This window comes from Leuciscus leuciscus, assembly GCF_965113295.1.
Source record: "Leuciscus leuciscus genome assembly, chromosome: 3".
Taxonomy (NCBI): domain Eukaryota; kingdom Metazoa; phylum Chordata; class Actinopteri; order Cypriniformes; family Leuciscidae; genus Leuciscus; species Leuciscus leuciscus.
The window spans coordinates 17,680,827-17,702,761 of NC_138727.1; the positions used below are offsets into that span (position 1 = coordinate 17,680,827).

General features: G+C 36.6%; 1 protein-coding gene and 1 long non-coding RNA gene across 8 annotated transcripts in view; both read left to right on the top strand.

The window, feature by feature from the left end:
- Positions 1-438: 438 nt before the first annotated feature.
- Positions 439-21,935, top strand: part of pax5 (paired box 5) — a 53,186-nt gene continuing 31,689 nt past the window's right edge. For 2 of the 4 annotated variants that reach the window (XM_082164601.1, XM_082164603.1), the window contains exons 1-5: positions 439-813; positions 9,409-9,574; positions 13,116-13,313; positions 14,661-14,725; positions 17,466-17,591. In XM_082164601.1, the coding sequence (XP_082020727.1) occupies positions 768-813; positions 9,409-9,574; positions 13,116-13,313; positions 14,661-14,725; positions 17,466-17,591 (601 nt within the window). In that variant the 5' untranslated portion in view covers positions 439-767. The other 2 variants (XM_082164602.1, XM_082164604.1) reach the window with 1 other exon arrangement.
- LOC309495052 lies at positions 18,268-21,650 on the top strand. 4 transcript variants are annotated; one of them, XR_014204523.1, is made up of 3 exons: positions 18,268-19,843; positions 19,902-20,779; positions 20,870-21,650. It is a non-coding gene; the product is annotated as an uncharacterized lncRNA (long non-coding RNA). The 4 variants fall into 4 exon arrangements; XR_014204524.1 differs by having other exon boundaries at positions 18,268-19,837; positions 19,902-20,789; XR_014204525.1 differs by having other exon boundaries at positions 18,268-19,837.

Consider the following 21,935-nt stretch of genomic DNA (forward strand, 5'->3'; position numbering starts at 1 on the left):
TCACCCAAAAATGAAAATTCTGTCATCATTTAGGCCTACTCACCCTCAAGTTGTTCAAAACCTGTATGAAAAGGATTATTTTGAAAAATTTTCGCTATACAAATTGACTTCCATAGTATGAAGGTAAAAAAAAAAACGACACATTTTTTTTTCTAAATATCTCCTTTGATGTTTCACATAACCAAGAAATGCATACAGGTTTGGAACAACTTGAGGGTGAGTAAATTATGAATGTTCATTTTTGGGTGAACTATCCCTTTAAATGAGGGAGCTAAAGTTAAGTTTGAAAAGTATTACCAACAAATGATCAGATCTATGGCCCTACAACCACGCCACTGTCTATCTGAAGAGGGGGAGCGGTTGTGTGTGTGTGTGTGTGTGTGTGTGTGTGAGTGAGTGAGAGAGAGAGAGAGAGAGAGAGGAAGAAAGAGAGAGAGAGAGAGAGAGGGAGAGAGAAAGAGGAAGAAAGAGGGCATGAGCGCGCGGCTCTTTCTTGACTTTGCCCCATAATCGTTTCACGCTTCCTTCAGAGTCTCTTTTCCACCTAAAACGTTTAGTCTCACTCCAGTGAACAATTGCAACGGCGCAACAGGGAGCGGAAGAGTCACATTATTTCAAACTACCATTCGTCAAAACCACTGTTACAAAAAAAAAGAGAAAAAAAAGAGAGAGAGCAGAGAGAACAGCAACAGAGGATATAGGAGAGGGAACTTTTTCTGTTCTCACCCCCCCCCCGCTCATCCCTCTGTCCAACCTCTAGCCACGGCATGGACTTGGACCAAAAGGGTCCATCTCTGCGCATCGGACGGTCGGGTAGGGCCTTGTCTGTTTCTCCATTTAACTTGAACTATTGTTTGTTCAAAGTAGTTAGGTCTCTGTTTTACAAAACTTTTTACAAATACAGCATTTGTGCACTTGCTAAACGAGCTAGATGTCTTTTATAAAACTGTTTTAGTTTTTTGGGATTGATCCTTAGCCTATATTGAGATGAATGTTGGTGGTCCATCTTTTGACACTTTTAACTTAAGAAAAAAAAATCAAGAACAACACGTTGTAATGGGTCTAGACATTCTACAAGCTTATTTTGGCCACACCTTTGCTGACTCTTTGATTTTGACAGCAATGTGTTTTGAGCTTGAAGTGTGCTGGGTTTGGGCCTATTTTTCTGGCCTACAGTCCTTAGAACATAATCAAAATTCAAAACCGTCAGGAAATTTAAACAGGCCTACGCGAAAAATGGTTGAGGAACCAGTGACGTTTCCTGTCACACAATGGGGTTCTTGAAAGATGTTTGTTTCAATGGAAAATAAAAACGTTGAGGCTTGTGAATCCCTGCAGATGTTTTAATTATGACCCAGAAGCATAAATGATGTTGGATTCAATAAGAACTATTTTTGTGTTTTCATAAACGTCCCTCGTTCACGCGTCACATTTAAAACTCCCAATGAAATGGCGCGTGCAGTTGAGATTTCTGCGTCAATCTGTCGGTGTTGTTGCTGCTTACTTGGCTCAACGTGAGATTGAGCTTCACAGCTTCACAAATGTAGCAGTAGTCAAAATTGATTGTTTACATGTAGAATGTGTTAGTATATTGGCTATATAGGCCTAAAAGGAATTTGTAACGAGAAACAACACGTTCTTTAATAGTTCTGTCTTAAATAGACCTGTTTAAATGAGCTAAGGTGGTTCATCTCACCTGCGTCAAAACGGCTACGCCCAGATTTCCTTGACTAAATCATATTATTATGAGACATCGGACATCCCAGTAGGCCTATATTTGGTTCTCGTGTTTTTATATGAGCATACAATTTTTATAGTAGGACTAGCCTACTGTTGTTCATTTTTTGTGTCAAAATATTGGCTACCTATATTTAAAACTTGCAGTCGTCGAAAAGCAATGCTCAGCCTATGCATTGTCATCCACCTGATGTTCTGAGGGTTTCTTTCCACACTGATAGCGGCTGGGAAATAACTTGATAACTCGAATAAAACTAAACAGTAATCTAAACTAAACCGAACAGAATACGAGTTTATATCAATGGTGTAAATCATTAACCGTCAACTTGGAGTGGACTGGAAGCTTGTCTTTGGCTTTGACTCTGATAGGCTCTGAACTATTCAGAATTATTATTCAAATTTGTGCCCACCGACTTCTGAACACTTCTATATTTTTGTTTTATTTTTTGTTTTGTTTTGTTTTTTACTCTCTATTATGTAGCCTAGCCTATTTGTTTTGTTTTTTATAACCCAAGTGATTTCTTTAATAACCCGAATTCTAAATCATTTTGTCTTAAACAACAATACTAGCCTATCTCAATAATGGATTATATTAATGTTTTATAAAAAAAAATGTTTTGAATCATGATAGAACTTTTATAAAAAAAATAAAATAAAATAAATGATAGAGCCAAAAGCAAACTGTAGGCTACAAATGATTAGCTGTGTTTTATATTTACTTGTTTTATATTTAATTTGCGAAGTAGGCTATAGCAGAACATTTGGGCAACTGTTATAAGCAAGCATTTCCTCAAGAAAGACAGAATATGAGAGCATTTAATCACGTGGGCCACAGTTCAACACGGGGAAATTGAGAGACAAAAAGGATAGGCATAGCCTACAATAATTCAAATAATATATGCGAAAAAATGTAATCTCTAAATCATCATACATTTATAAAATAGGCCTACTTAATGTTTATTTGTGGGCTGCGTTTGTCTCTCAAAAACAAAACAAAACAGAGACACAAATATTTAAACATCTAATGAAACGGAATACAAGATATCTGCAAATAGCGCTTATGTCTTTTTTAACTTTGCAAAACGTCTAGTTGCTATAATTTCACAAGTTTATAAGTGTGCTTGCTTGTGCATTTGCTCTGTCTGTGTGTGTGTGTGTGTGTGTGTGTTTGCGCGCGATGGAGCTTCTTCATAAGAGACCAAAGGTTCGCCCCCTCGTGGCACTTATGGCGCACAACGGAGGAATCTCTTCCAGCGAATATGTGTGCTGAGCACATGCATTTTGAGCATGTACCACAGGATTTCAGTGACTTAAAGATTACATTATTCTGACCACACAGGCAAATACATATAAGATCATTATCTTTGATATCTTCGATCTCTAGAATAACAATGTGACTAGTCGCAGAATATGCACGGAAATTTGCCCCAAAGGGTTCTTAATCAAAACATTAAAATGGAGTTTTAGAAGAGTTAAGGTTTGGGTGTTCCTTTAAATATATAGGCCTAGGTGGGCAATGGAACATCTGAATGTAACGCATTGAATAACATGATGGAACAAATTTATAAGGTTGTTTTATGTTTTGCCTTATCGTTTATGTTTTGTCTTTTTTTGTATATAAATTAATAAAGGACATAAATAAATATACACAACGGTAATTATATTTTAAAAAATCAATAGGTGTTGAAAATACTCCCAAGTTAATTCATTATAGGCTGGCTGAATCAGTTAAATTCAAGTAGCCTATAGGTTTTGTTCCTTTTTCGTGTGATCTAATAATTAAATTAATCTAAAATGAACGAATGAATGAAATAATACTGGTTTCTTTTTTTTAAAATAATTAAAAGTGTATTACACTGATTACCATGATCCTAGACACCACGACAATTATAATCACCATTATTTAAAAACACACCACAGTTTCTAAGTCAACTAAACTTAACATGACTTAATATCAAGTGCTTAGTAATCTGTTGTTAGGGCTGGTAATGAAAAATTATTTAGCATAGAGCAAAAGTCTGTGTGGAACAGCGCTCGTGTCCGTCAAACACGTAGGAAGATTTTTGTTGTTGTTGGAAGCACAAATAAACATCATAAATAAAAACGAATAGATTTCATTGTGAATGCAGAATTGTTAATCCTTTAAAGTCGTTTTTTAAAATTAACAATATTAAAACTTTTGTCGAAGATACTAAACAGCAGTTGTAACTGCACGTGCAAGTGGGACATCATTTATAATTTCTAATAATGTGAAATACAACAGAGTGAGAAAATATGTTCATTTATTTTTTATGTATCATTATCTTTTATATGCACATATAGCTCAGTAAAATGCTGCAATACGTCAGTTGTCATAAGCATTTAAAAAAAAATTTTTTTACAATGATTTAACAAAGCTTATTCACAATTGAAAACATATTCTGACGCAATACCCAATTATTAACCATTTATTAATTGAATGGCTGAAAAAAAGTGCAAACGGATATTTAAAAATGTAAATTTTATCACGTTCCTTAATTGAAATTAGACATGGGATCAGCGAAGCCAGAGAACCAACTTCGATTCAAGACTCCCTATTTGTCGGTGCACAATTGGGACAGCATGCCACTCTCATATTGGCTCAGTGTTAGCCAATCGGTGTCGTCTTTATCTGAGCGCGACTCAGGGCGATTGTGACGGCAGAGGTGCAGTGCTCGGATAGGTAGGCTTCTCTTGATTGACAGTCTCGCTCGGGCTCGGTAGTAGATTCAGAGCGCTGTAGCTTTGGCGCTGTCCACAAGAGAGCAGGTTCTGAAACGCGCCGTGCGCTCGTGCAGTGTTTGCGCGGTACGGACTGGAGGCTCGACCACTGCTTCTCACACTGGAAGAACACCGTTCGGCGGACATCAGTTGCGACGAGAGAGAAAAACTACACTACCGTACCAGTCATCTGAGACTTTCCGTGGATTTTTACGCGCGTCAAAACTTGATAAAGCCTGTTTCTTCTTCACGACATTTCTTGGACATTTTTTTTTTCAAGTTCAAATGCTTCGCGCAATGGCTATTTATCATTTTCTGTTTAACTTTGGCAAACATTTTGATTCGGGGTTCACACCAAGTACTTTTTAATTTCATATGTCCACGGTCGTATGTCTATTGTTTGGGGATCTTCGTGCTGTCGGAGTAATCTGAATATTTTCTTTCTTTTTTTTAAAAGAGAGTCTGAGGGCGCGATTTGAGCAATTAGAAGATCAAGATGCAAGGAAATCGCGTTTATGTGAAGATCCGTTAAACATGAAGTAAATGTTTGGGTTTCTCAGAAACCTCACCAGGATTTTACAGATCCCTGGAAGGGACGCGCTCTGACAGTGCGAACCTCGGTCACAGTTCACGGGTCACGGTCAGTGGAGCGAGGATGTCAAGATAGAGCTTGGAAACGAGACTTCTACATTTTTATCTAAAGCTTAAGAAGACTGTTCGGACTAATATTAAAATTGGTACATGCCAGGACTTTTCTTGATATGCCATTTTGATGAATCCCTACAGATGTCTTGAGTTAGTTCACTCTGGATGTTGGGCCGCAGAAGCAGTTGTGTGACCCTGCAGGATTGTGCCCTGACCGCCTTTTTGCTTATTTTTGTAGACTAATTAATGACGGAAAAGATAAATGATTATTTATGAAATTATCATTTTTTATTCCCTCCTCGCAATTCACAAAAACTACTTTTACTCTTGACCTAATAGGCCTTAGGTCTTCAGGGTCAATTGTTTATTTTCCAACCAAAGTTTCTTTGGACTTCCAAACAGCTGAAACTGCGTTTAAAAGAGACATTTCCGAGCAGAACGGACTGACTACAAACGCACAAACCTTTAAAAGAAAAAGTACAGGACATTAAAGACTTTTTGCTTCTTTTTAACGGAAGGCCTGTCCTGCTAAACGATGGAAATCCACTGCAAACACGACCCGTTCGCAGCGATGCACAGTAAGTTCCCCGTAGTCTTTCACTAACTGCTTGTTTGAAATGTTTGATTTCTTTCAAAGTTCCCAGAATGTTTTTATTTTTTTATTAAAGAAATAAGATAACAAAATACAGGCTACATTCTTAAAAATAACGTTTTTTTATTGGAATTAGTTCCACGACGAATCTTGGAATGTTTCCATTCCACAAAACGTTCTTGAAAAGGTTCTTTAGATTTTTAAAATGTTCTTCACACTAAGAAAAAAAAGCTTTAAATACATTGCTTGAGGGTAGCTGTAAACAGGCCACTCGTGAGGTTAAAAACGAGAGCTGAAGTTGCTCACTGTGGCGGAGAGATGTGTGGTCACTCATTCGTGACATGGCGGACACCGGTGGTCCCCCAAGATACCAGCGTTAAGGGCCCCCTTTTCTCTTTCCCTCCTCTTTATTTTTTATTCGTGTTGCAGCCAGCGTGCAACCCGCAAACAACAGCTTCATTTGAATAGTCTGCTACACATTTGACTTCATTATGAATTAGCATTTTCAGTGTGCAAGACTTTACATTTTGTATTATTATTATTTTTAATAATCATTAAATATTTATTAATTAATTATGAAAAATCAGCGTATATCTTCAATTTGTAAGAAAATATTTTCTGAAAACCGAAAATTGCAATGTCTTTGTTACCAAAACCAAGCTGCCAATCACATATTATGCACCCTGAAAATGCAATTGTGATCTCTCTCTCTCCTCCTGTTCCTCGCTCGCTCGCTCATTCTTTCTTTCTTTCTCTCCCTCTCATCGATGAATAAACCCGCAAAACTCAAATATGCGCGCACCCACCCACTCCTACACGCACACGCACGTCTATGTGAAATGACATCTATTGGCACGGTGAATGAAACGGTGGATTAGATGTATACACATTTCAGAAGCTAGAACGAATCACGTTTCCTCTCTGCCACAATATCTCAACACAATCCGCGGGGTAAAACGATTACACCGAAAATGTCAAACGGTGCAAGCCTTAAGAATGGACTGTGCCAAGAACCTGCGAGACTATTAGGAAAGAAACTCCAGTGACGTTGCAGAGACAGGAAGAAGACTTTAGGATGTTTTAAACTCATAGGCTACTTATCTTTCTCATGAATATGAATAAGACTTTGCAGGTTTTAAATGATCATAAAAAGTGTGAACTCTCGTACAATGTAAGTTACAATATTTAACACTCCCACTGGTGCAGTAAATGATATGTTACAGTTGTTATTAGGCCACTAGTTGGTCGTATAAATTGGTTAAAGTTTTACCCTAAATTGACACGAGCAATGAATGCATATACTACTCATATATTATGCTAGTGTATGAATTTTGCTAAAGATTTCTAACAGTGTTTTATCTGTTTTTAGTTAAACACGAATTAAATACTTAATTTAAATACGAATCAATTTTCATTGTCTATCGAAAAAATGACTAATTCAGTCTTATTTAGGAGTGAAGCATTGAAGTTTGCTAAGATTTATTTATTTATTTTTTGCTGAAATTTCTGAAGTGTCACATTGTTTTGTTTCTGTGCTCTTGAGTTTCCCTTGGTTGTTTGGTGTCGCTTATTTAAAAAAAACAGTATTCTTTTCTTTTTACAATTTTACATTTTACGTAAATTATGCAAACATTCCTTATTAGAAAATAAAATAAAGAATAGGCTTCTAATCAGGCAGTGAGGCATTAATTACTAATAGGTTATGATAGCCAATGCTACGTGATTAATTTGAGTAAACTATGACAAAATATTAATAATCAACCTGTCAATAATAATATGATGTACATAGTCTAGACTACAATAATTAAATTGAAAATTGAAGAATGAAAAAAAACATCTCTTTAAAACTTTTTAAATCCAGGAACCCTAAACGCTTAGGCTGCACTTTATAGGCTATGTTTAAACGTATTTTTTTATATAGCCTACAAGATAAACTCTTTTTTTATTTTTAAAATGTAAATATCTGTGAATTTATTTCCAAATGCTGCATGCATTCATTCTCGAAAACAATGCATTTACCCTGCATGAATGAAGGTAGTCCCTTACTTGTTTCTTTCTTTCTTTCGTTCTTTTTTTTTTCTTTTTCTGGAGTGTGTTTGTTAAAGCACGCCTGATGTCACGTCGCTTTGCTGGCGTTTGGTTTAATCGTAGCGGCCGATAGCGGATCGTAATGGAGCAGCGTCTCTAATCGGGTTTATTTTCTGGATGGGGGAGCATGAATGTCTTTCAGCCGCTCTCGCCATTTCTAAACGGAACCTGCCTCGAAATCAATCAAAGCTCCAGGAACACTTCGATTTATAAGCCAGCAGTATTTGCTGAAGAAACGGGAGAAAAGTCTGGGTCAGATCACATCTGAATAGCTTGTTTCGTTTAATCCTTGCTGCAGCCTTATTTCTCTACGCTCTTATATTCAAACAAACACATATCTCATACTCACTTAAACACATGCTTGCTCAATGTATATATTACTAATATGTTTAGTCATAACTATAGCCTAAGTAACTCAGTGCTTAACCGATAACTGGTTGCAGCTTCCCCTTTTCTAACTAAAGTATTATAAATTCAACATAAACTGATCTAAAAACTCTCTAAGTTATGCATATTTAAAAACTTAAGGCCTTTCACAGGAAGAATCATTTTATACTTGACTTTCAAATGTGTTTCTCTGATGTATTTCAATGTGTTTCTTTTGTAGAAGGACACAGATGTGATGCTGTTTATCACATTAAAACAGGGAATTAAGCAAAACATGTTTGTTTTTTAAAATAATTATACATTTGTTAATAAAAAAGTTTGCACACCTAATTTTTTTATGTACATCTTTAAAATCAATCGAGCAAGTTGACTACATAACGTCACTTAAGTTTTTAAATAAACTAACTGAGCGACAGAAGAAGAAAGAGAAAAGGAAACTGAAGCAAACTAGCATTGATAGAAACGAAATAGAAAAGAGGTCAAATGAAACTGAAATCAGACTTACACAGACCTCTCAGAGGTCAAATCACTCAGTAAAGGAACTTCATCAAAAAGCAGCTCACTGCTTTGAGAGAATGAAAATGACATGTAGCTGGGTATTAATTTTCTTTTAGCTGAACTTATATATAGTTATGAGGACACAAGGCCAGTTAGGTCTTTTTGATATTGCCTGCCCGGATGTATTTAAGATCCATTACCCTGTAGCTCGGATTAACAGATCCCCCAGTCCCTTTGTGTGTGTAAATGTGTGTTTGTGTGTTCCCCTTCTGAAGCAATCAGTATGTTAATATGACAGATTGACTGGATTACCACAAAGACTTCTGCACTGAAATGATGATAAGATACTGAATTCTAATGAATATATATATACAGTACAAGAATGAAAGAAAATTGGTATCCAAAAGTCTAAGCCCATCATGGAGGTCCAGCCCACCACCCACTGTGCAAAAAAAAAAAGACTCCACTACAATTATAGACAATATACAAAAACAAACTTGAGTGAGGAGGTCATGTGCAATTCTCTAGGTGACCACCAGGGGCAGATATGATAAAGAGGAGAGGAAGAGACTGCATAATGAATCGTAACCTTCAGGTCAAAGACACGCGTGCACACACACCAGGGTGGGACAGCAACACCTTTTGCCTGCTATGTGACAGCTTCTGTATTTAAGGATGATATGATTTGCTCAGTGTCCTTTTATTGCTGTCTGTGTCCGCAGGGCATGGAGGGGTGAATCAGCTGGGTGGGGTGTTTGTAAACGGGCGGCCCTTGCCTGACGTGGTGAGGCAGAGGATAGTGGAGTTGGCCCATCAGGGCGTACGTCCATGTGACATCTCCCGCCAGCTCCGGGTCAGCCACGGCTGCGTCAGCAAGATACTGGGCAGGTGAGTTCTGCTTATCATAAGAAAATGTCAAACAGAAGCATGTATATATATATATATATATATATATATATATATATATATATATATATATATATATATATATATATATATAAAACTCATATCACTAGAAAAATTGTACCAAAAATACCATGGTACTAACATATTTTCCTAGAGATTCTTTTATAGTACTTTGCATGTAACATTTTATAAAAGAAAAATGTATATAGCCATCATTCAGTATCATAGCACCACAGTATGTGTGTGATTTCTGTTGGTATTATATATTCACGCTGTTTCTATATCACATTTAAACATTGATAAATACACTATACCATTAAAAAGTTTGGGGTCAGTATGATTTGTTTTTGAAAGAAGTTAATTCTTTTAAAGCAAGGACACATTAAATTGATCAATTGTGACAGTAAAGACATTTATAATGATGCAAAATATTTCTTTCACATAAACGCTGTTCTTTTGAACGGTCTATTCCTCAAACAATCTTGAAATAATCACTCTTTCTAGAAAAATATTAAGCAGCACAACCATTTTCAACATTGATAATAATAAGAAATGGTTCTTGAGCATCAAAAACATATATAAAAATGGAAAATAATCTATTATTATACTGTTTTACTGTATTTTTGATCAAATAAATGCAGCCTTGATGAGCATAAAAGACTTTAAACTAACAGTAGCACTTTATGAAACTCACTTCTCAAACTGTAAACACATTAGCATTTGAGCTGTACATTATTGTGGATGAGTCTTGCAACTATAAGCGAACATGTGACTAGACATGCTATAGAGCTCTCATGTGTCAGTATAGGGATGAAAAGACAGTTTCTTGATATATTATATGATTATTTCATATAACAATGTATTTGCTCAGACAGAGTTTGCCTAGTCCCAGACCGAAGAGGATTTTGAATGGAGAATCTCCATTGCCTGTGCTATTTTATCCAGAACTAGGCTTAATCATTGCCTGGGAAACCAGCTTAATGTCCTCTACTGCATTCAAACAGTGGAGCCAGTGTCTTGCCTTTAAATGCTTTCCAACCCTCCTTCCATTCTTTCAAGTCGACTTATACGTAATCCATAATAAATATCAATTTCTAAAATATCCATACACTGATGAATGCTGGCCGTACGGCTGATATTCTCTCTGCCGTTGGTTCAACTTGAGGCTGACTCAGCGCTTCCTTTCAAAGGAGACACGTTGAAATTCAGTAATTCTCAAATCTCGCACCGAAGCCAAAGTCAAAGCGCCGTCTTTTCTTTCTGTCTTTCTGGGACAAAAAAGAAAAGATTCATCACATTTTACATTTGCATCAAAATGACACTGGGCACCATACGTCTCCCGAGGAGGAAGGGGTGGCTGGAAGGACAGAGAAAGGGAGAGAGAGAGGAGGAAAGAGAGAAGGAGAGGGAGGAAGGGGTTAAGGGGGAGGACAGAATTTGAATGGATAAAGGTGTGGATTAGTGCTAGAGCCTTTAGCTATATCAAAAAAATGTGTTTCGCATTGTTCTCCTTTGCCTCAACCCTCTTCCCCCAGCCCCGGTCCAACTCACTCAACCGTTACTGCAGCGCTCTCTCTGTGTGTGTGTGTGTGTGTGTGTGCGTGTGTGTGTGTGTGTGTGTGTGTGTGTGTGTGTGTGTGTGTGTGCGTGTGTGGTAATATCTTCCCTCCCTCTTACTGCTCAGGCAGAAAACACACTAATATGTGGGCTGCAAGTGAGGTTTGAGTAAATAAGGCGTATGACTAACTCGGCTCTCTTGTAATGAGGGAATTTTCTGCACGCTCATTTTGGTGAACGCTCATCATGGCTGTGCTGTATGCTTTATGTTTGTGTGGAAGGCATTAACCAAATCTAGCCATGCAAGATGAAGCAGAGCACCTAAAACCCCTTTACCTTGGTAAAATACTGTAATGGATAGCCGGGCTGGATGCTTCATAAAACACTATAAGAGCAATATATGAGACACCAATGTTCAATAATTGTTTTAATGTTAATAATCTAAGATCACATTAATTTATTAATATTAATCATCAGATTTAATATAATTATTAATAAATAATTAATAATATCATATATCACTAATATCATACACTACAGTTCAAAAGTTTGAAGTATGATTTGTTTTATTTGTAATAAATTAATACTTTTATTGAGCAAGGATTGAATAAAAAGAGAGTTAAACCATTTACAATGTTACCAAATATTTTTATTTCAAATAAATGCTGTTGTTTTGAACTTTCTATTCATCAAAGAATCAGAGTTTCCACAAAAATATTAAGCAGCACAACTGTTTTCAGCATTTATAATATTAAGAAATGTTAACCTAATAAGCATATTAGAATATCATAATAATAATGCATTCATATGAATCATTTAAATAATGATTATTCACCAAATGATCTAATTTTCAATATATTAAAATATTTTCAATAAATGTATTATTGTTAAAAATATATAATAATTTATTAATATTACTAATTTAAACCAATGATTATTCCACCATGATTTGCTTAAAGGGATGGTTAAAATTCTGTCATTAATTACTCAACCTCATGTCGTTCCCGTAAGACTTTCGTTCATCTTCGGAACACAAATGAAGAACTTTCTGATGAAATCTGAGAGCTTTTTGTCCCTCCGTTGACAGTCTACGCAACTTCCACTTTGATGCTTCAAAAAGTTATTAAAGAGTTCGTAAAACTAATCCAAAAGAATTGAGCGGTTTAGTCCAAATTTTCTGATGAGACTCGAACGCTTAAGCTTTTATTCACATATAAATCAACTCACATATCAGTTAAACAGAAGCTCAAGCATAATCGCTTGACGTGCAAGAACCAATGATGTTCATTCTCGTGTGTTACGCAGCAGGTTCGAGCTTCCGCAAGAGGATTGTTCTCGCACGTCAAGCAGGTTCGGTTGAGCTTCTGTTTATGTTCGCTGATCAATGTTTATATGTGAATAAAAGCCTAAATTCAATCTGTTCGTCATATAAACCGATCGTGTCTCTCCAGAAAATTTGGACTAAACCGCTCAATTCACACGGATTACTTTTGTGATCTCTTTATGAACTTTGTGGGAAGTAGTAGTTGCGTAGCTGTCAATGGAGGGACAGAAAGCTCATAGATTTCATCAAAATGATCTTCATTTGTGTTCCCAAGATGAACTTGGTCTTAAGGGTTTGGAGCAACATGAGGGTGAGTAATTACATTTTTTTGGGTGAACTATCCCTTTAAATATAGGCTGTTTTAAAGTTTAAGTTTTAGGCTGTCTCATCCAATCAGAATTTAGACCAGGGTGTATTTCAGAATTCCTGTGTGTTTGGCTTAAATATTTTTTTAAAGGCTGAACAGATCGATAATTTATTTCAGGTTTGTGAAATGTGTTGTTCTCGGTGTCTGTGTTACAAGTAACCTACTGTGCGCTGACCGCAAGGCATTATAGACCTACATTGCCAGATAAGCATATGTTCTAACTCTCTGTTTATCTTGCCTGGTGAAATACAACTCTCTATCTATTTGCTCCACAGGTACTATGAGACAGGCAGCATCAGACCAGGGGTGATCGGAGGCTCCAAACCAAAGGTTGCTACACCCAAAGTCGTCGACAAAATCGCTGATTACAAACGCCAAAACCCCACCATGTTTGCCTGGGAGATCCGAGACAGACTGCTGGCAGAGAGAGTGTGTGACAATGACAGCGTGCCCAGTGTCAGCTCAATCAACAGGTGTGTGTGTGCACGGTTAAAATATTTTCATTATTATCCATTCAACTTGAGACAAAAATGTCCGTTTAAGTGTCAATTTGAATTTCTTCATCAGTAATTTAATCAACTTTGATTTCCTTAAAATATAAGGGAGTGACTTAAGATTGAACCTTTTAAGATTTGATTGGGTTGAAATTGTTTAAAGTGTGTTTTTCCGAATTTGTTTCTGCCATTGCTTCACTTTTATAACATGCATAAAGCATGTTTGTGTACATATATTACTGTTCAAAACTTTGGGGTCAGTAAAATGTGCTTTTTTTTGTGGAAATTAATACTTTTATTGAGCAAGGATGCATTAAACTGAACAAAATTAACAGTAAAAATGTTCTTTTGAACTTTATATTCATCAAAGAACCCTGATTTTATTTAATTTTTTTACAGTTTCCACAAAAATATTAAGCAGCACAACTGTTTTCAACATGGATAATAATAAGACATTTTTCTTGAGCACCAATTTAGCAAATAAAATTTATTTTTGAGGGATCGTGTGACACTGAAGACTGGAGTAAAGATGTTGATCACAGGAACAAATTACATTTTAAAATATAATCAAATAGAAAATTATTTTAAATTGTAATCATATTTTACAATATTACGGGTTACTGTTTACAACTGTTTTTGATCAAATAAATGCAGCCTTGGTGAGCATAAGACTTCTTACAAATATATGCAAATATACGCTATACAAATATACTTGACTTACAAAAACATTTAATAATTTCTTACTGACCCCAATGTATGTGTACAAACCATTACATTTTTGTGAACAAGTTGATCACTTTAGAACAGGGATAGAGCAATGCATGGAAAGAGATAGAAAGAATGGAGGGGGATAGAGAAAAACAACAGGACTGACTGAGTTAGTGGAGTAAAAAGACACATATTCATGAGCAGTGTCTGGTTCAACAGCATGTGTACAATGACAATCTTTCTCAGAGAGAGAGAGAGAGAGAGAGAGAGAGAGAGCACGAGTGAGAGAGAGAGAGAGAGAGAGAGAGAGAGAGAGAGAGAGAGAGAGAGAGAGAGAGAGAGAGAAAGAGAGAGGGACGCAGAGGAGAGGGGAAAGGTGCTTTGCTTGAGCAGCCATGCAGGAAGTGTGAGACTCTGCTGCCATGTCAGCCTGCATGAGCCACTTCACACACACACACACACACACACACACACACACACACATCACATCACGTGCTTGCATACTTATATTAAAGCATATACAGTACCCACACACCCCTACACATAGCGCCTTCCTTGCATGGTAAACCTCAAACACACCATAATGTCTAATTCCCGTTTGCTCTTTCTTTGCCGCAGGATCATTCGCACTAAAGTCCAGCAACCACCTGGCCAATCAGGAGCTATCTCTGCCCATAACTTAGGTAAGAGTCAACGCCACATTTACTTTTGTCATATTTCAAATTCCTCACAATGGATAACTTTAGTCCTTGGTAGGATTGAAACATATTTGGATTTAAAAAATAAATAGAAATGTAGTTCTAATAAATAAATTAAATAAAGTACCATTCAAAATTTTGACTTTCAGATTTTTTTAAATACTTTTATTCTGCAAGGACGCATTCACTTGATTAAAAGTGACAGTAAATGCATTTAAAATGTTATAAAATAATCCTGCAAAAAAAAAAAAAAAAATGCATCACAGTTTCTGTAAAAAAATATTAAGTAGCACAACTGTTTTCAACATTTTCAAGACTTTATTAGAATAATTTCTGAAGGATCAAGTGACTGAAAACTGGAATAATGGCTGCTGAAAATTCAGCTTGGCCATCACTGGAATAAATTACATTTTAAAATATATTAAAATAGAAAAGAGTTTTTTTTAAATTGTAATAATATTTCACAATATTCCTGTACTTTTGATCAAATAAATGATCATAAGAATTAAGCATTAAAAATCCCCAAACTTTTGAACAGTAGTTTGCAGTTAGAAAGCAATAAAATGAATTTGGATAGCATAGACAATATGGTAAAATAAAGTGAAATTTGTTATATAGCAGACTTATCTGGGCAAATCTGAGCACAATTTGAGACATTGTTGAAACACCAGAGGAGATGCATGTGAGATAATGTGAGAAGAAATCTGAGAATCAAACAACCTATTAGCAAAAGTATCAATTTACTCTCTATTTAATTTCATTTATTCCCTGAAGGTTTCACCATACCAGTAACCCTATGAAACTTATCTAGGCAGTGTCGTATACCAATCCCATAGACATTGAGGGGGACTGAGATTTGAGATTTTGAAACATTAACATTAAGATATACTCAATCTTCAACGTTTGATTACATCCTTGAATCCCTGACACTCAAAATGCCGCCTCCAAAAACCAAAGGGGAATCTCTAAAAATGGTCTGAGACCAGTTTAAGAGGAAAACTCCCGTCGGCAGTTAATAAACTATTGAACGGTGTTTGTCTCACTGTCAGTAATCTTCATAATCGCACACCTCCGCTTAATCTAAATTAATTTCACACGCACAACGCTCGCCAGTTCTCTGTCTCCTTCAGATTATGATGATAAATAGTTCTCATACTCAGGCGGAAAATTGAAATTTAGGGATTTTGAATATAAAGCGCTCGCTTCGGGTTTCCATTCCTTGACGTGAGGGGGAAAAAAAAGTGCAAAAGAATAAGAGAATCAGATAATTGAAACGATAAATCAGGGGTAAAAAATGGATGGATATGCATTCATTACATTTTCCACCTGGTTAGCAAACGAGAGCGGCGGGCGAGCAAAGGCGTTTATCTTTTCTCCGAGCGATTTGTTTTTCTTTTTTCCCACCTTCTCCATTTTAGCACAGTCTGTTGGGATGTGGGATTAGCCTCATCTCTACACCTTAGTGTCCCCTTGGGGCCACTGTACTGTCACTCAGGCTGTACGTCAGCTGACAGGAAGTGAGATAAAGAGGAGAGAGAGAGAGACTGAAGGGTTGACAGAGAGAAGACTTTGTGGCCTCGTCCCTTACTGCCAAGACCTCACAGACAGCCAGACGTGTCGAAAAGCTGTTAGCTTGTTAGCATCTTATCCTTGGGCGGCAGCACGCTGCTAGAATAGAGTGACAGCAGTTTTCGGTGAAAGGTCTTTAACAGGGAAAACGCTGGGCCAAGAACCACGAGAGGAAAAACAAAACTCAAAAACATACTACACGTCAACAAAAGACAATGGGCTGAGAGCTTTAACTAGGCAGAGGCTAGAATCACATAAAACCCTATTCTGTCCGGAGATATTTACACAGATACACACTTTCACATTACCTGGAAATCTGGAAATATGATTAAAATGGACTAAAAATGGAAGATGCTACAGGTTACACCAGTTCAATACAAAATATTAAATGAATAATAGTTCATATTACAAATTCTGAGCGATTTATGTATAAGGGTTGATGACATGATGTTAATTTTCTTTTTGAACTAATAATATATTTTAATTTAAAATTTGGATATATTTTTGGGGCATAAAGTAAAAAATGTTAGAGGGGTACTGTTAACCGTCCTGCTATTATAACAAAGAAAAAAAAAATTATTAAAATAATATTTTTTGAAAAGAAAGCTTTATTTAAAGAATAGTTCACCCAAAATGTAAAAAAACTGTGATTATTTATTCACCCTCATGTCGTTCCAAACCTGTATGAATTTCTTTCTTCTGTGGAAAACAAGAAATATATTTTGAAGAATGTTGTTTAAAAAAAAATTTACTCACAGGTTTTCAATATAAGAAAAGCTTTTGTCTGTCAAATCAAAGTCATGTTGTGCAACCAAAAAAATTAATGTGGTGCAACCAACATACAAAAAAAAAAAAAAAAAAAAAAAAAAAAAATTACATAGAGGACAACTGCAGTTTAATAAATCCTAATAAATGTACTTTTTTTTATGACAAAGCAAGATTAGTTTGGGTTGTAAAATGCTATAAAAAAAAAAAGTGTTAGTATAATGCAAATAATGATTTATGTATTTAATGATTAAGCATTTTAAAATAGATTTTTGAAAGATTTTTCTTTATCACAGTACATTCTTTCCAATGTTAATGTCCTGTCAGCTCAATGAGCAGCACTTTGTTTTGGGACATTTGTGGTCTTCATAACCTCTCTGTAACTTTCTAGCCTCTACAGTGGCAGTGACCCAGGTATCCTCAGTTACCAGTGACACTGCAGGCTCCTCCTACTCTATCAGTGGAATTCTGGGAATTAGCTCACCTGCCGATGCAAGCAAGCGGAAGAGAGATGAAAGTAAGTCGATGTGTGCGCTTTGATTTCGGGAACAGAAAATCTACTCTAAACTTAGCTTAAAGTGTTATTCATGCTGTTGCACTGAGGGAGTTTATTTCATGCAGGACACTAATGAGACATTATGTATACCAGCAATTACAGAACAAAAATTAAATTACACCATGTATTCTTTCTTTCTTTCTTATGCACAACGTCATCTTAATGCACACACACACACACACACACATACACACACACACACATACACACAAGCACACACAGAGCACAGATGGAAGTTGCTGAACATTGACAGATGCATCAGAGTAGGTGGGGGATTGGACACCGCTGGCACGTCTTAGATAAACATCTCTATCCAGGGGAGGCACAGTGTGTGCATGTGGATGTGCATGTGTGTGTGTGTTTGCACACATGTGTCTATTAAAAAGCCATTGCTTGGCAGACCCCTGCAGTACATGAGGGAACTCCAGATGTCACCCACATACTCTCACACACAATATGACTTATGAAATACCAGACATCAACAATAGAAGATTCCTTTCTATTTAGTACACTTTCATTTAGCTGTTTAGTAATAATTTATATGTAAATATGTAGATTAAATGTTTTGACAAATGAGATATCTATCTATCTATCTATCTATCTATCTATCTATCTATCTATCTATCTATCTATCTAGCTATCTAGCTATCTCTAAAATATAATATAATATAATATAATACAATACAATAATCCTCAAGGTTAAATTAAGCAACTGCATAAACTATAGATGCAATGCAACTTTGTAGGCTGACTACTGGCTTAGCTGAACACACACACACACACACACACACACACACACACACACATACACACACACACACACACACATCAACGTTCATCCAAGCTCCAATTAGGCCGACGTCTGCCACTTTAATTAATGCAACACATCACATCCAGCAGGGAGGGAGGGGCGACTAAATGAATTTGTGTGTTTAATTGACGTGGTGAAACTGCGGGTGGTCAGTGCTGTGATGTTTTGCAGTGTGTGAGTGTGTCTGCACGCTTGCTGCGAGGGGCGTTCTCATGGGTTTGATGAAGGCGTAAAGTAACATAAGCGATATTGTTGGCAGGTAGTAGCCTACACTGCTTGCAAATTTTAAGTATAAGGCACATGTTAAGGAGCCTGGTCATGATTTTGTGAAATTGAGAAAGAATATGATGGACAAAAATTGTGATTTACAGTTCTTTTACAAATTTATAGGACCCATTTCTCAATATTTTGGTCCCTTTTTCAAAGCTCTTCACACACTTAGCACAACAGCAGTCTATGTGGGCTAAAACGTGGATTATTTATCATTGCTTTGGAACAAAATGCATTCAATGACTACATCTTTCAAATGACATGAATACTTTTCTCACTCAGACACAAACACCGCCAAAACTATATATAACAAACAGGCCAATTTGGACATGCTTACATACAAATGACTCTTTGAGTCTCTGAGTCAGTTCTTTTTAGTGAATCAAAAGCATAGAGTGAGACCAGTGTAGACCAATTACTGCAACGAATGACTCTTATAAGCTTGTTCTTTTTAGTGAATCAAAAACATACTGCATGACAAGTGTAAACCGATTCCTAAAACGAATGAGTCATGTGAAATGGTTCTTTTTAGTGAATCAAAAACACAGCGCAACCAGAGTAGCTCAATTCCGAAAATGATTGACTTTTGTTAGCCGGTTGTTTTTTTTATTAATAGTTTGAATGAATAAAAGATGGTACTAATTTCAATCAGTCTCAATCACTGCTCTAATATACAGCATTAGGAGAGAGAGAGAATTTCTTTCATATGTTTGCAAAATGGACATTATAACTGAAATATACCATATATACTGTATATATAGTCAAACTTAAAGCTTGTGAATCAGCGATGAATTGGGAAATTTCTTTCTTTCTTTCTTTTATTCAACTTTCAGAAAAACATGAATTGGGAAATTTCTATTGAAACCCAGGCCTTTGAAAGCAAAAGCGAGAAATTAAATAAAGACATTTTTCATGTACTTCGGTAAATTGCGTCTATGTAATACTAGGAATTTCTATGCTGAGTGGTAATGCTTTCAAAAAGGGAGAGGGAGACAAAATACATGTTTAGTGAAGCAAGACACTATGATTTCCAGCTGCACACAAGCAGGAAAGGAAGTGGCAGAGGGTTTGGATGGCTTAGTGTGTGTGTGTGTGTGTGTGTGTGTGTGTGTGTGTGTGTGTGTGTGTGTGTGTGTGTGTGTGTGTGTGTGTGTGTGTGTGTGTGTGTGTGTGTGTGTGTGTGTGGAAAGCCCACTGATGCCCTTTGACCCAAGGGAAGTGATCTGAAAGAGAGAACTTGACTCGTGGGGCCTCTAGAACAGAAGCATTGTGTCTGCCCATTCTCTAAGAACGGAGGAGGAATGGACGAGGGGAGGAGTGGAGGAAAGGAGAAATAGAATAAAGAAAGACAGGAGGCCTGTGGTACGGGGCACAGGGGTCGGACAATGTTCTCTTTGCCCCCTGAAACAATAAAGAAACCTTCCTTTAATGTAAAAACTTCAAAAAGTGAAGGGGAAAAAAAGTAAAATAGAAAAATGATACAAATTTATGGTTGTTATTCTGTTCAGTTTAACAAACCATACCTGGATGTTTGCATCGGCAGCGGACATCATCAGGACAGACATGATTTCCGCTGCCGTTTAATATGTTCACTTCTTGTCCAGTTTCATTTCAGTCATTTTTATCTCGTTCATTCTGTGGAATATTTTGAATGGAAGATAGGGGAAATTTTTAATAAGGTGGGGGGATTGTGAAAGAGAGGGGGAGTGAGAGAGAGGGAGGGAGGATAGGGGATAGATGATAACAGTGGGATTTGTTAAAGGTTGGTATCCTCCTTTCAGAGACTTATACTTTGATCTGTCAAGGTTGGCACATGCACACGCGCACACACACACACGCACACACACACACACACACACACAAAGTGTATCAAGTGCATAAGAAATCAGCCAAACAGTTTTCTCTGCCCCAAAAACCTTCAACCTCACCCCTGAGAGAAAGAGAGAGGAAGACAGAAAAAGACAGAGGGGGCACAACGGTGATCTCATTGTTGCTATTGTCTCTGCTTTTGAAGCAAGGAAGATGCCTCTCCTCCGTTCTCCTTCTGTGTGTGTGTGTGTGTGTGTGTGTGTGTGTGTGTGTGTGTGTGTGTGTGTGTGTGTGTGTGTGTGTGTGTGTGTGTGTGTGTGTGTGTGTGTGTGTGTGTGTGTGTGAATAGTGGGGTTAACCCTGAATGCAGCTGGGCTGTATTGTGTCTGGTTACAGAGAGTGGTTCCCTAAAGCAGGTTCAGAGGCTGAAAGACAAAAGGCCAGAGAACATCTGAATACCTAAGACCAATGATTCTGTTTGTGTGTGTGTGGGTTTGTGGGGTTTGAAACTTAACACGAGGAAGGTTGGTTAACCGTGATGCTGGTATGGTGTGTTTGTTTAAATTTGGTGAAAAATAGCTTTATTGGCGACTTCTCTTCTTTCTGTCTCTCTTTTGCTCTGATATGGCTGAGTGGACTTCCAGATGTGTTTGAAATTGCATTTCACACATGGTGGCTGACACTGTGAAAGAGTTACACGCATAACATACACGCAAACAGTCACAGATAAACACATATCTGTGTAATAATAACACACAAAAAAGAAATCCATTACATTGTCTTGACACTCAATGTCTATGTTTTAAGATATGGATGTTTTCTTGTGGACTCCTGAAGCTCTAGAAGAAATAATAGGCAGTCACATTTACAGTTGTTCTGCAGGTGAAATCCAGTAATTTCAATAGGAATCCATGTCCATTGGGAATTTCGCATGAGGTCAAAAGATTTCCTCATGCAGATTTTGTAATGGGTTCAAACGGCCATATTGACCAGAAAGCTGCTTGGTTTGAATGTGACTTCTGTGTGAGCTGTGCTTCATACATCATGACACTTTTGACAATTTTTGTTTTGTTTTGTGAAATTCTGGTGAAAGTTATGATAAAAAAAAAAAAATATATATATATATATATATATATATATATATATATATATATATATATATATGTGCTTTGCTTATTAAGTATGATATATATATCTTGAGTGCTGCTGTCACTGAATGAAAAGGGGATAATTTCATGTAAATTCAATATTAATCTGATAATATAATTTGTAGTAAGGCAAACGTTGTATGAAATTAGAATGCTAAATAAATGCATTTTCACTAGTGGTCTCAGATGTTTTAGTCCCTACTGATGCATAAATAAACAACCATGTGCACAAATATAAGCAAAGCACACAAACACTCCAGAGAGCTG